This window comes from Microcaecilia unicolor, chromosome 6, assembly GCF_901765095.1.
Source record: "Microcaecilia unicolor chromosome 6, aMicUni1.1, whole genome shotgun sequence".
In the NCBI taxonomy this organism is placed as follows: domain Eukaryota; kingdom Metazoa; phylum Chordata; class Amphibia; order Gymnophiona; family Siphonopidae; genus Microcaecilia; species Microcaecilia unicolor.
The window spans coordinates 299,204,807-299,216,821 of NC_044036.1; the positions used below are offsets into that span (position 1 = coordinate 299,204,807).

Below are 12,015 nucleotides of genomic sequence, written 5' to 3' on the forward strand. Positions count from 1 at the left end.
TTTACTAAAAACAAACCTACGACATGGTGACAGCACAACGCTGCTATAATACCAAAGTTACAACAAAATTTGAAAATAGAGTACAAAAAAGTAACACAACGAACTACAGTAGTAAAATCATGAGTTAATAGAAGACTGACCAAATGTGAATAAAGAAACAAAAATGAGGCGCTACTAAAACAACTCACACTTGCTTTACCTGTGTGCAAAAAAAATAACCCATTTGGAGACATTGCCCCCAAGACCCTTCTCAAGTTTCTACAGAAGCCAAGCACCATAATCCTCAAAGTACTCTACTGGCCTTGGCAGAACTGGTTTCTACTTCTCAAAAGACTGTTTTATCACCCTCCACCAAGAGGGTATTCCAAGAATCCACCCACCCTCTATGAAAGTTTCTTGATGTTACTCCTGTTCTCTTTTCTGCTGGGGGATATGTATTCAAATCTTCAAGTCCATTCTCATGTGTCTTTTGCCACCTCTATATCATTTTTGTCACCTTCCTCTGAACTTCAGCGTTTTATGTCCTTAGCAAGATACGGCCTCAAACTGGAATTCATTGTCAGAGAATGTGAAAGCAGTTAGCGGGGTTTGAAAAAGGTTTGGATGGCTTCCTAAAGGAAACATCCATAGACCATTATTAAAATGGACTTGGGGAAAATCCACTTGTTGTTTCTAGGATAAGCAGCATAAAATGTATTGTACTTTTTGGGATCCTGCCAACCAAACCCTATATCTACCCTAACCAATCTCTTCCTTCTTCTTTTCCCTTCTTTAATAACTACACATTATTAACTGTATCTGATATCCTGAAATGTCAATATTAACAAATCTATGTAAGCCACATTGAGCCTGCAAATAGGTGGGGGAATGTGGGATACAAATGCAATAAATAAAATACTTGTGACCTGGATTGGCCACTGTTGGAAACGGGATACTGGGCTTGATGGATCTTTGGTCTGTCCCACTCAACTCAATTTCCTGCTTTAACAACTGAAAAAGCAGCTTTCATCCAGACTTGCTTTCTCAGCCTGGAAATTGAGCATTTGCTAGTTTCTCGCCTGGGAGTGCCTCAACCCATTCAGCATTCTTATAGCCACCAGGAGACTATTAGACATAAGTGAAGAAAATAACTGTTTCACTAATGGACACAATTCCACAACTTGTCAACAGTCTTGCAGTTCTTGTATCATCTGTATCGCCACTGCAAAAGCTTCCTATTCTTAGGACCTTTACCTGGTTGTAGCTTCATTAATGAAACCAGAGGGTAAACTTCTTTTCTAAAGTTCATAATTTGTAAGTTGCTTTTTCTCATGTGTCACCTTGGCTAGAAGAGTGAGTTTTTCAGGTATTAGATGATTAAACCTAGGTGTAGAGTTCATAAATTACTTAGTGCCAATTATTGTACCTAACCAACAGGAAAGGATTGCACCTTGCTTATCCACGAGGCCACACTGGAAGATGGTCTTGAAGAAGAGGCCATAGAGAAGACACACAGGTGAGGAAGGGAGGTTCTGTCTTTTTCTTATACAGAATCCATTTAGGCATGCAAAATGTATATCTGCAAAACACCAGTATGTACATTTTACAGACCTTGTTTACTGTTGAATTATTGATAATGTACTATAGCTGTGCAAGGTGCGTAGTGGCATCTAATTTTTAAAGTAATATTGTGCATTTTGATTTTGCAGGGGGGGGGGGGGGGGGTTGTGTGAAAGAATGTGAACTCCATTCCTGTCTGGTTTAGAGGGGTTCTAATTTAACTTCCTTATTCTCACTAGTCCAGTTTAGGACCAGTGGGTTGTGCCTGTCAACCAGCAGATGGAGGCAGACCAATCACTGCAAGTTCTGCCCCGTTAAGGGCACTGTGCAGCCCCAGCTCAACGGTATTTGTTTCCAGCAGATTGCAGTGGGTATACCATGCTGTGGTTCTGAACTGGTGTGGCATTGCTCCAGGGCGAGTTGAACTAGTTTCCAGTAGAGCGTCCATGAGCTGGTGAGAAATCCAGGATCCTGGCATAGGATTGTCACAAGTGTGGAGATTAGAGACCTGCATGGGAACTGGGTTTGTGGGAATTCCCTCTGGAACTGTGGAATTCCTGTAGAAGTGTAAGCTGCACCCGTGCCAGCCTCTCACCTACCATGTACCACGTTTTGAGTGACACTGCTGCCTTCTTGCAGATGTAGAGTCTTCCAATTTCTCCTCTGTGCTCCTGGGACGTGCATGTGATGACCTCTCAGCACACAGTGCCAGCGACTCAGACGAGTCATACATGTGTTGTACCAGTGTGTTCCAACGTCCATTCCTTCCTTGCCTGCAGCTCAAACTCAGAGAGACTGAGTCAATCAGAATTTTGTTTTTAAAGTACCATTAAATTCTTGTGGGGATGGGTAAGATTCCAGCAGTGATGGGTGGGCATGGGTTCGGTTCTAGCAGGGACAGGTTAAACTTCATTCAGTACCTGTGCAAAACCTAGTGGAGATACTAAAGTGTTAGATCCTTCTCTCCTGCTTTGCCCTGTGAAGTTAAAATATTAGCCTCTTCTTCCCTCTCCTTTTTTTTTTTCTTCGCAAGTATTTAAAAAAAAAAAAAAAAACAGTTTCAGCCTTTCATATCAATCAGCTCCTGGTGTTTACTGAGCAAGATGTAAATAACAAGCATAGTTTGAATAGCCTAAGAAATAAAATGGAAGAGTTGGAATATATTGTACTAAATGAAAAGAATAGATATAGGCATTTCTGAGACCTGGTGGAAGGAAGATAACCAGTGGGACAGTGTCATATCTGGGTACAAATTATATCACAATGATAGGGTTGATCAAATTGGTGGAAGGGGGTAGCATTGTATGTTAAGGAGGGCCTTGAATCAAATAGACTAAAAAGTCTACAGGACACAAAACACATCTTGGAATCCCTATGGATTGAAATTCTGTGTGTAAAGGGGAAAAGGATATTGATATGTGTACTACCGTCCACCTGGCCAGGATGAAGAGAGAGATGTCGAAATGTTATTGGAAATTAGGAAGGCTAACAAACTGGGGAACGCGATTATAATGGGTGATTTTCAATTACCCCAATATTTACTGGATAAATGTAACATTGGTGCATGCTAGAGAGGTGAAATTCCTTGATGGAATCGAGGACTGCTTTATGGAGCGGCTGGTTCAGGAGCCAACGAGGAGAAACAATTCTTGATCTAGTCCTTAGTGGAGAGAATGATCTGGTGCAGGAGGTAACGGTGCTGGGGCCTCTTGATGATGGTGATCATAACATTATCAGATTTGATATAAGGAAATCCAATATGTTAGCATGTAACTTTCCATTATGTAGCTTCCCACTATTCCAGAACCTGTAGGATAGCTTATCCATCAACCAGCAGATGGAGATAGAGAACAGAAAACTGAGAGATTTCTTGACATCCAGTCCAGCTCCCCAGTATTTTCTGTCTCCAGCAGATGGATGGACACACTTTTCAGTCTCTGGTTCTGGTGCCTATATGATCTACTGTAAATTCAGATATATGCAGATAGACCACAGAAATGTCTAACTCTGCCACTGAATCCACTCCTAAAGATAACCAAGGAGGTTAGATTGAGAACAGGAGACAGAACAAGGCTATGGGTTAAAGCCAGTAGGCATAGCTTGCTGGCAATAGGCGGAATCACAAGTACACCCAAAACAATAGTAAACGCTATTGAAAGCAATAACAAAAGATTATTAGACATAATGGACTGCCTATGCGTGGTCAATCTGTAAAAAGTGAAAGCTGTTCCAGTTGGATAGGCAGCGCCTTAAAAGGTGGTGGACGAGTTTTTTTGTTTTGTTTGGTTTTTTTTTTTACTTGACAGCTTTTTAATTTATGAAATCAAAACTGAATATCACTAAACCTGCTTCAAAAATTATTGTTGCTGGTGGAAACACTAATAAAGGCTGTAGTTTGAGCTCATTTTTCTATACTGTACTATACAATACAGTAATGGCAAAATTTCAGTGAGAATATCCTGCTTACTGACGGAGTGGAGGAGTAGCCTAGTGGTTAGTGCAGTGGACTTTGATCCCAGGGAACTGAGTTCAATTCCCAATGCAGCTCCTTGTGACTCTGGGCAAGTCACTTAACCCACCATTGCTCCTGGTACAAAATAAGTATCTAAATATATGTAAACCGCTTTGAATGTAGTTGCAAAAACCTCAGAAAGGCGGTATATCAAGTCCCATTTTCCTTTCCCTTTAATTGTTATCTTCCATGGGAAGCCTGGTGTTTGGAAGTAAAATTAAATTCTCCTTTCATTGGGGCACATGGAATCATATCTTCACCTCCTCTCTTTTGTACACATGGATTATTCTGTTTTGAGCATGTTTCAGGGACAAGTGATTTTCATAAGTCAATAATTTTTCATGCTGCTCTCTCATTTGTTTAACTAAGTGGGCTATAAGCCCCTAATGCATTCCATTGGTTTTTATGTGTTGTCCTTGTGATGACTTGCACTGTGCCAAAACTGGAAATACAGTGAAACAGAATAATGGAATACAGTAACATCCAAAACTTATTAATTAACATAGTTATGTTTGATAAAATGCTGTTAAAAACTGACTTGAAGAATGAATATCGCAGAACTGGAAAATGTCGGTACGTTTAGACTGACTGGACTTCTGCATGAAGATAGCTCTGCCCTCATTATTTAATATCTTTCTTTTAAATAGTAGTAATAAACATTAATTGCATTTTTATAATATACCACTGTATTCCACAAAACAGTTCCCACAAACCATCTTTCTTTCTCTTTTGATCTAGGCATAGGAAAAAAAAAATTTAAATTCTCCCAGGGTTCAACCTAATTCATTTTTAATGTGGGATATAACTGCTATAAATATCTAAGTAAATAGAAACTCTGAATGTTGAGCACCTGATAGTAATAACATGTCTGTTTTAGTGGCCCTTTACCAGGAAGGGAAAAATCTCTACATGCTGATTATGATTTATAACAAATTACGAGACTACCTATGAAAAGTTATTCCATTATTTTACTTCCTCTGTGTACATCCGTATGCTACACAAGTTGGCATGTTTGAAACTGCATTTGAAATTAAATAAAAATGCAACCAACAATAAAGAACAACAATGTGGTGCAGCAGCTCATAGTTTTTTTTTTGTTTTTGCTTTATTTTGAGTATATGCAGAACGGCTGCGCGGGGAAGGGGAAACCATAAGTGGCTTCAACTTTTTGATGTCATGCTACTTGTATATTACTATCCGCATTACATCCTTCTTTTTTTGGGGGGTAGGGGGGGCTCATAGTTTGAATCCTTGTAGTGCTCTGTGGGGTGGCAATCTCTGACATGTTAATCAGTAACTTTGTTTATGTTGTCTTTACATGTGTTATTGTCTTTATAATTTAAGATTTAGTTAGGCTTGAAAAAAATATCTACTACCTATTTGCCTTAGATTTGTGAGGATGATGGGCATTACAGAAAGCTGTTTCCTGGAAAAATATTCAGTTTTTTTTTACATGATTCAGTACTGTTTAAAAATATTTAGAATTGTTCTCTTTGCTCTCAGAATTAATGTTGCAGGTTAAAAGCATGTGGACATTTTTAGAAGGATTCGTTTAATGTGCAGTGAGTCTCATTCCTTTCTATGATTTTTTTTTTCCAGCACTACTTCTCAAGCCATTGATGTTGGGATGCAGATGAATGCAAAATTCATTATGTTAAATCACTTCAGTCAAAGATATGCGAAAATCCCACTCTTTAGTGCAGATTTCAATGAAAAGGTTGGCATAGCATTTGACCATATGAGGGTGAGTCCTTTTGTTCCCAGTGCTGTATTTAGTTCATTTACCATTTTAAGAATTGATCAGAAGCTTGCAGCTACCTAATTGGATTGACTAATGAGTCATTCTTCTGAAACTGACTCTCCTTAATGCTGTCATTCCCATTAGGACCTAGTCTTCATGGTTTGATTGTCCTTTATAAAACTGAGCCAGGTCTATTCGGGACTGAATGTATTGAGTGGGTTGTGGAGCTAGTAGGAAGGGACAGATTTTGACCTTCAGGATATTTTTTTGGTTGCGTTCACTGCTGTAATTTTCAAAGCAGATGTATGGGCATGTTTTCACTTTGAAAATTCACCTGTGTGCATAAGGAAAAGGTAGTGCATTTGAATAGTGCTGATTAGTAGTAATGCTTAGATTTATCTGGTGATTTAACCCCCCCCCTTTCTCCCCCCAAACAAAACAAACCTTTGGTCCATGGGAGTGGAAATTAACAAACATTTGGGAGGAAATTGTTAGCATTTACCATTGTCCAAGCTGCTTAAGAGTATAACTTAGATTGTGAGCCCATTAGGGGCAGTGCAAGGTACCTGTAATGGAAATTGTAAACCATATAGTTGCCTTGGGGTCACGGTATATCAAGGGGATTAACCGGCATTTGAGAAATAACATACACAAAGGCAGAGCATACATGAGCAAAGTAGTGTGCACTCAAATGAAGTAATATTCACACAGTGACCGTAGTACATACTAAAGGTGGATAGTGTGGGACTACAAAACAGTGAGTGAGTCGGTGTGTGTGAGGGGGCATAGGAGAGTGGCTTGTGGGAAACACTGTGAAAAGTATATATCCCTGACACACTGAATCTGTGTGTGTGTGTGCGAGGTTGTAGGAGAATGTGAGCGACTGTGATCTTGTGCAAGTGACAGACAATGTTTTTTTGACATGGTGAAGGTGCATAGATGTATGATATGGACAGGCTCTGTTCCACAGCCCTTTTTTTTTTTTTTTAACCTGTTAGTCTACTTCACATAATCGTCACATATGCCAAGATAAAATCATAATTACAAGTCCAGATGTGAATTATTCTTTTCAGATTTGTTTTGCTGATTTTGGGACAATCCCTAAACTGATTCCAGCACTGAAAGCTCTCTTTGCTGAAGATATTGAAGACATGGAAGAGAGACGTGAGAAGAGGGAGCTGCGGCAAATCAAAGAAGCGCTTCAAATGTGTAAGGAGCTAAATGGTTCCCAGAACTCTGCTGGTGTAACGCCATCTAATAATAAGCGAGATCGTGAAGAAAACCAGGATATGGAAAAGAGCAAGAAGCGGCTAAAGGACAGTTGAGTGTGGGACACTTAAAAAAACAAAAAAACAACTCTCCTTGCATATTGGAAAGCCCTCGTGGAGAAAAGGAAGATTAATCATGGCTTTTCCTTGGTGCACCATCCACGCATATGGATACTATGCTGTGAGAGGCAAAATAAGCATATGGTAAGGGGTTGGTCATGAGAGTGCTGTATTAGAAAGTAATTGGCTGAGATCTCATGGATGGAGTTTGAACAGTCTGGCTTTCAGAATATCCACCGTGAATATTCATGACATAGTTTACAACAACTAAGTTAATATGCATATTGTGGTTATCCTGGAAGCCAGACAAGAACAGATTTAGGAACACTGAATTGAGCAATGATGACTTGACAGAAGGCATTTCTCATGCACATATATCACCTTCATAAAATAGGCAAAATTTCTAAAATGACTCCAGTGACACAAAAGTGCATGTTGCTGGCTCCAACACAGATATGTATGTGGTGGTAAGAGGTACATATTTCATAAACTTTAGCAAGTATCAGTCCTGTCCGTACTCCACTAATGGTTCATCCTCAGGCATGCTTATGCATATATTGCATAAAAGGTGCTATGTGTGCGTGCATCTGCGTTGTATGCATGTATGACCGGACAATTTGATTCAACTTGGAACATATAAAAAAGGCAATTCTATAACCAGGCACACATGGTAATGCACCAAAAAGTAGCACTTATGTGTGTAAGCGCCCTCAGTGCTATAGCGTGCAAATGCAAGGGGATGTGCAAGTGGCATAGCATGGGAAGGACATGAGCAGGCTTACCAGTTACATGCATGACTTACAGAATACAGTAAGTTACACATGTCTTTGCCACATTTAAGCATCTGTAGTTACTCCCAGTCTGTGGCTGGTGGAGCTGCATACACTTAAATGTAAAGCATACAAATGCTAGTTTGTGCTAAAAAACATCACCCAGATGCCATTACAGAATAGGCGCAGACTATGCAGCATCAGGGTTCCTAAAAGGAGGCACTCGCTGATAATAGTATTCTACACTCTTATGTTGGCTATAAAATTACCTCTGAAATGTTCTGTACTTGGAGATTATTGCTGATAAAACTTCTTTATATTTTTTTATGTTAATTTTCCACTGTAGTCCTATGCAGACAGACTAAATTTGCAGCATTAGGTGCCTGACCTTTCAGCAGCAAATTATTTTTTTCTACTTCCAGGTTAGCGAAGGTGCTATAGGGAATGAATTTGCATATCACTCATTTATTTAAAAAATAGTATTTTAATCTATGGGATATTTTTGTTTTGTTTTTAACAAACTCTTAGCAAGGAGAAATATATGATTTTATAGTTAGATGTGTGGGCCCTGTCCCTCAGATTGAAGACTCATCTTCTCGAGAGTAAAATTTAGTTCATAATTTATGCTAATTTTTTGTTTTAATTAGATGTAAATATGAAGCATGAGATTAAAAAAATTATACAATCGGTGCAACAGTGTGTAAATCTGTTTTTCGTTTCATCCTGGCCTTATTAAAGGTGTGTGTCTAGAAACATGTCCTGAGGCTCTGTAGCAAGTATCAGTGTCTTGTCCCAATTTTTTACAGTGCGTGCCAATACCAACTTTTTTTTATTGCTGAACAGTTTTCTAGTGTGATAGCTGGCGTTGAGAATCATTGGTGTCTGTAAAAAAAAAAAAAAAAGAAAAACAAATTGCAGGCATAGTATTTCATCAATAAGTTCATTATAATTAGTTATTCTTCCTCTAGTCTGGACTTCTATTTACATCTTTAGAGTTGCAGGTTTGCAAATCTCCTGTAGTTTTCACTTCTGATAGGACCTGACTGTACTATTTCCACTATTGCTCATCTGTTTACAATGTGCATGCTCCATGTGCATGTACACTCATGGCAAAACATACTTTAGATCTGATTCTAGCAAAGGATGAGCAGTGTTTTCCCCTGGGTAACTTCTCTGCCCTACCTGTCTAATGGTAGGGCAGAGACCTAGTTATTTTTGCCCTGTCTTCTCTTCATCTTCATCTAACCTTTGAGTCCCAACCTCTCATCCAGTTAAGGCCTTTAACTATATTGATCCTACCCTCTTTTCTCCTCCCAAATTTGATTCACTGTTGCTCAGTGACTAGGCCTCAATTTGGAATACTGTTCTTCAATCAGTACTAGATAAGTGTTAAATCCACCATTGTCAAAAAATGTTCATCCATGTCATAGGAAGCCATCTCACCCTTGGTATCAAAGGACTTGTCCCTTCTTAAAAAGTTGGAAGCAAGGGCAGAGATGTTGTGGAGAAAATTCAAATCACGACCCTTAAGAAGGTCATTAATGCTACCAATCAGTTAACATTGGCTAAAAGGATGTACTTTAAGCTGATAACGCTGCAAATTGCACCAAAAAACACTCATTTTGTCAGATTTCACTACCTTTTAATAAACAATTATTCTCTCCTCATTTATTCAGATATTTTTGCATAATATTTTTTCAAAATCTCAAAAAAAAAAAAAAAACCCCAACCAAGTGTACCTGAATGTAACTCACCTTGAGCTACTGAAAAAGGTGTGAGCTAAATCCAAATAAATAAATCTTGTGCCTTCCTACAGGGGCTGCAGCTCCATTACCTCCTTCCTGCAGACTCAGGAAAGATTAGCACATTTGTGGTTTAAGGTTTGGTTGTTTTTTTTTTTTTGGATATACAGCTATTCATAAAAATGCAGTATAGTGGTTTACAGTACAAAACAAATTAGATCAATGAAAAGAGATCCAATATTGGATAGGACAGGGAAATAAGGAAGAGTTTCACTTATGTCAAGGTAATAAAGAAAATAGTAACACACTGTCTCCATGCTATCAGAGCAGAACATAGTTTGAAAGTTTCCAGCACCAAATCATGTTTTGAGTGTCCCTGAATGTGGCTTTAAAAGGGAGTGTTTTATTTCCCTAGAGTACCATCAGTTACTTCTAGGGAAATGCTGAACAGATATACAAAAACATATTTGGAGCTAAGGAAGAAGTAATTCCTCCTTTCTCCCAAGTGTACTACCTGCCGAGTAGGCCAACAGGAACCCAATTGTCCGCACAACAATCTGACTCTCCGTTGGATGTGTCAGCAGTTTTGGAATGATCAGATTCTGATTTGGTAACTTCTTCCACTTTATTGGTAACTGATAAGTTTGGATTATGAAATTGTTTTTTAAAAATCCAAGATAAAGAATTTATGGGTCTTAAAACACGCATATTTCCGGATGTTTCTAAAGAGACTCAGAAAAGACGTAGGCAGTTTTTACTGCTTAAGCCAGGAGTTCTTCAGCTTGGTTCGACCTTCTATTTGCATTACCCATGCAAATGCATAATCCGCTATCAATCGATGAAATATGTTTTCTTTGAGCCATTACAACTCACGGAATTTCTGGTAGCCAAAAGATCTTTGGAGTTGAGAGAAGGCTAAGGAATATTACCATCAAATTTGAGCTCTATATAAAATGGGACACTTAGTTGATACAGGTTTCTATATTTTCCTGAAGTTTTAATTAAAATTTTCCACTCATGTTAATCTTGAATCAATAATTGAGGACTTGAGTAACTATTCATTGAAGAATTATGTTCTTATTTGTTTGCAGAAGTAACTGATATTGTATAGTTTACCTTTTCTGTACAAGTTATTAGCTTGATGACCGTAATAATTACCAGTGGCGTAGCTGGGGTAGTTGACACCTGGGGCTGGTCATTTTTTAACACCCCCTCCAAAATCTAGTACTAGGCATGCCGAGAATACAAAACACTCAGGACCTATAGAGCAATTCTACCATACCATAAGCAGTCATTTCTATGAATCACACTAATCTTAAACACTACTGTGCAGAAGGAATGGATCCTCAGGAGCTTAGTCAAGATCGGGAGGCGGGGCTGGTGGTTGGGAGGCGGGGATAGTGCTGGGCAGACTTGTACGGTCTGTGCCAGAGCCGGTGGTGGGAAGCGGGACTGGTGGTTGGGAGGCAGGGATAGTGCAGGATAGATTTGTACGGTCTGTGCCAGAGCCGGTGGTTGGGAGGCGGGGATAGTGCTGGGCAGACTTATACGGTCTGTGCCCTGAAGAGCACAGGTACAAATCAAAGTAGGGTATACACAAAAAGCAGCAAATATGAGTTCTTGTTGGGCAGACTGGATGGACCGTGTAGGTCTTTTTCTGCCGTCATCTACTATGTTACTATGTGAGCACTAGAACATCAATTCACCTATTGTAAAACTAAAACAGAATAGTACAGATCGTCGATCCTGCACAGTCAATGCCAACTGAAAGCCATGTCTTTTTCACAAACACAGATACACCCTAATCCACTATAGAATAATAAACTTTCTATTTAGACAAAAATTAAACAACCCCCCAGATGCCAGACTCTGCATACAATGCAACACCACAGAAACAGAAAATGTCCCCTAGTACTGTGCAAAATATAAAGACAGCAGATGTAAATTTGAAAAACATGTACCAATCACCACTTTACAAATTAACAAATAGAAATAAAACAAATATAGAAGATAAAATACCATTTTATTGGACTAATACATTTAGCTTTCAGAGGGCAAAACATCCTTCCTTAGGTCAATATAGTATAGTGCTGTTACAGTATCCTATCCTGACCTGATGATGGCGGGTTTGTTCTCCGAAAGTTAGCCAAAATGTATTAATTAGTCCAATAAAAAGATTACCTTGTTTACATGTTCTATTATAAACATTTATTAACACAGCTACAATACTATATCCTAAAGCAAAACAATAAAAATATATATTTTATTTACAGTTGTCTCTGGTTTCTGCTTTCCTCATCTTCTTTTCACGTCTTCCTTCCATCCAGCATCTGTCTTAGTTCTCTCTCTGCTATCCAGTGTCTGCCCTCTCTGTTGTCCTCTC

The 12,015-nt window shown here is 38.9% G+C and overlaps 1 protein-coding gene across 1 annotated transcript in view; it reads left to right on the plus strand.

The window, feature by feature from the left end:
• Positions 1-7,149, plus strand: part of ELAC2 (elaC ribonuclease Z 2) — a 146,847-nt gene extending 139,698 nt beyond the window's left edge. Inside the window, exons 21-23 of the mRNA XM_030208002.1 lie at positions 1,417-1,495; positions 5,651-5,795; positions 6,866-7,149. Coding sequence (XP_030063862.1) covers positions 1,417-1,495; positions 5,651-5,795; positions 6,866-7,117 — 476 coding nt within the window. The 3' untranslated portion in view covers positions 7,118-7,149. The remainder of the gene's footprint in view (positions 1-1,416; positions 1,496-5,650; positions 5,796-6,865) is intronic.
• Positions 7,150-12,015: the final 4,866 nt, after the last annotated feature.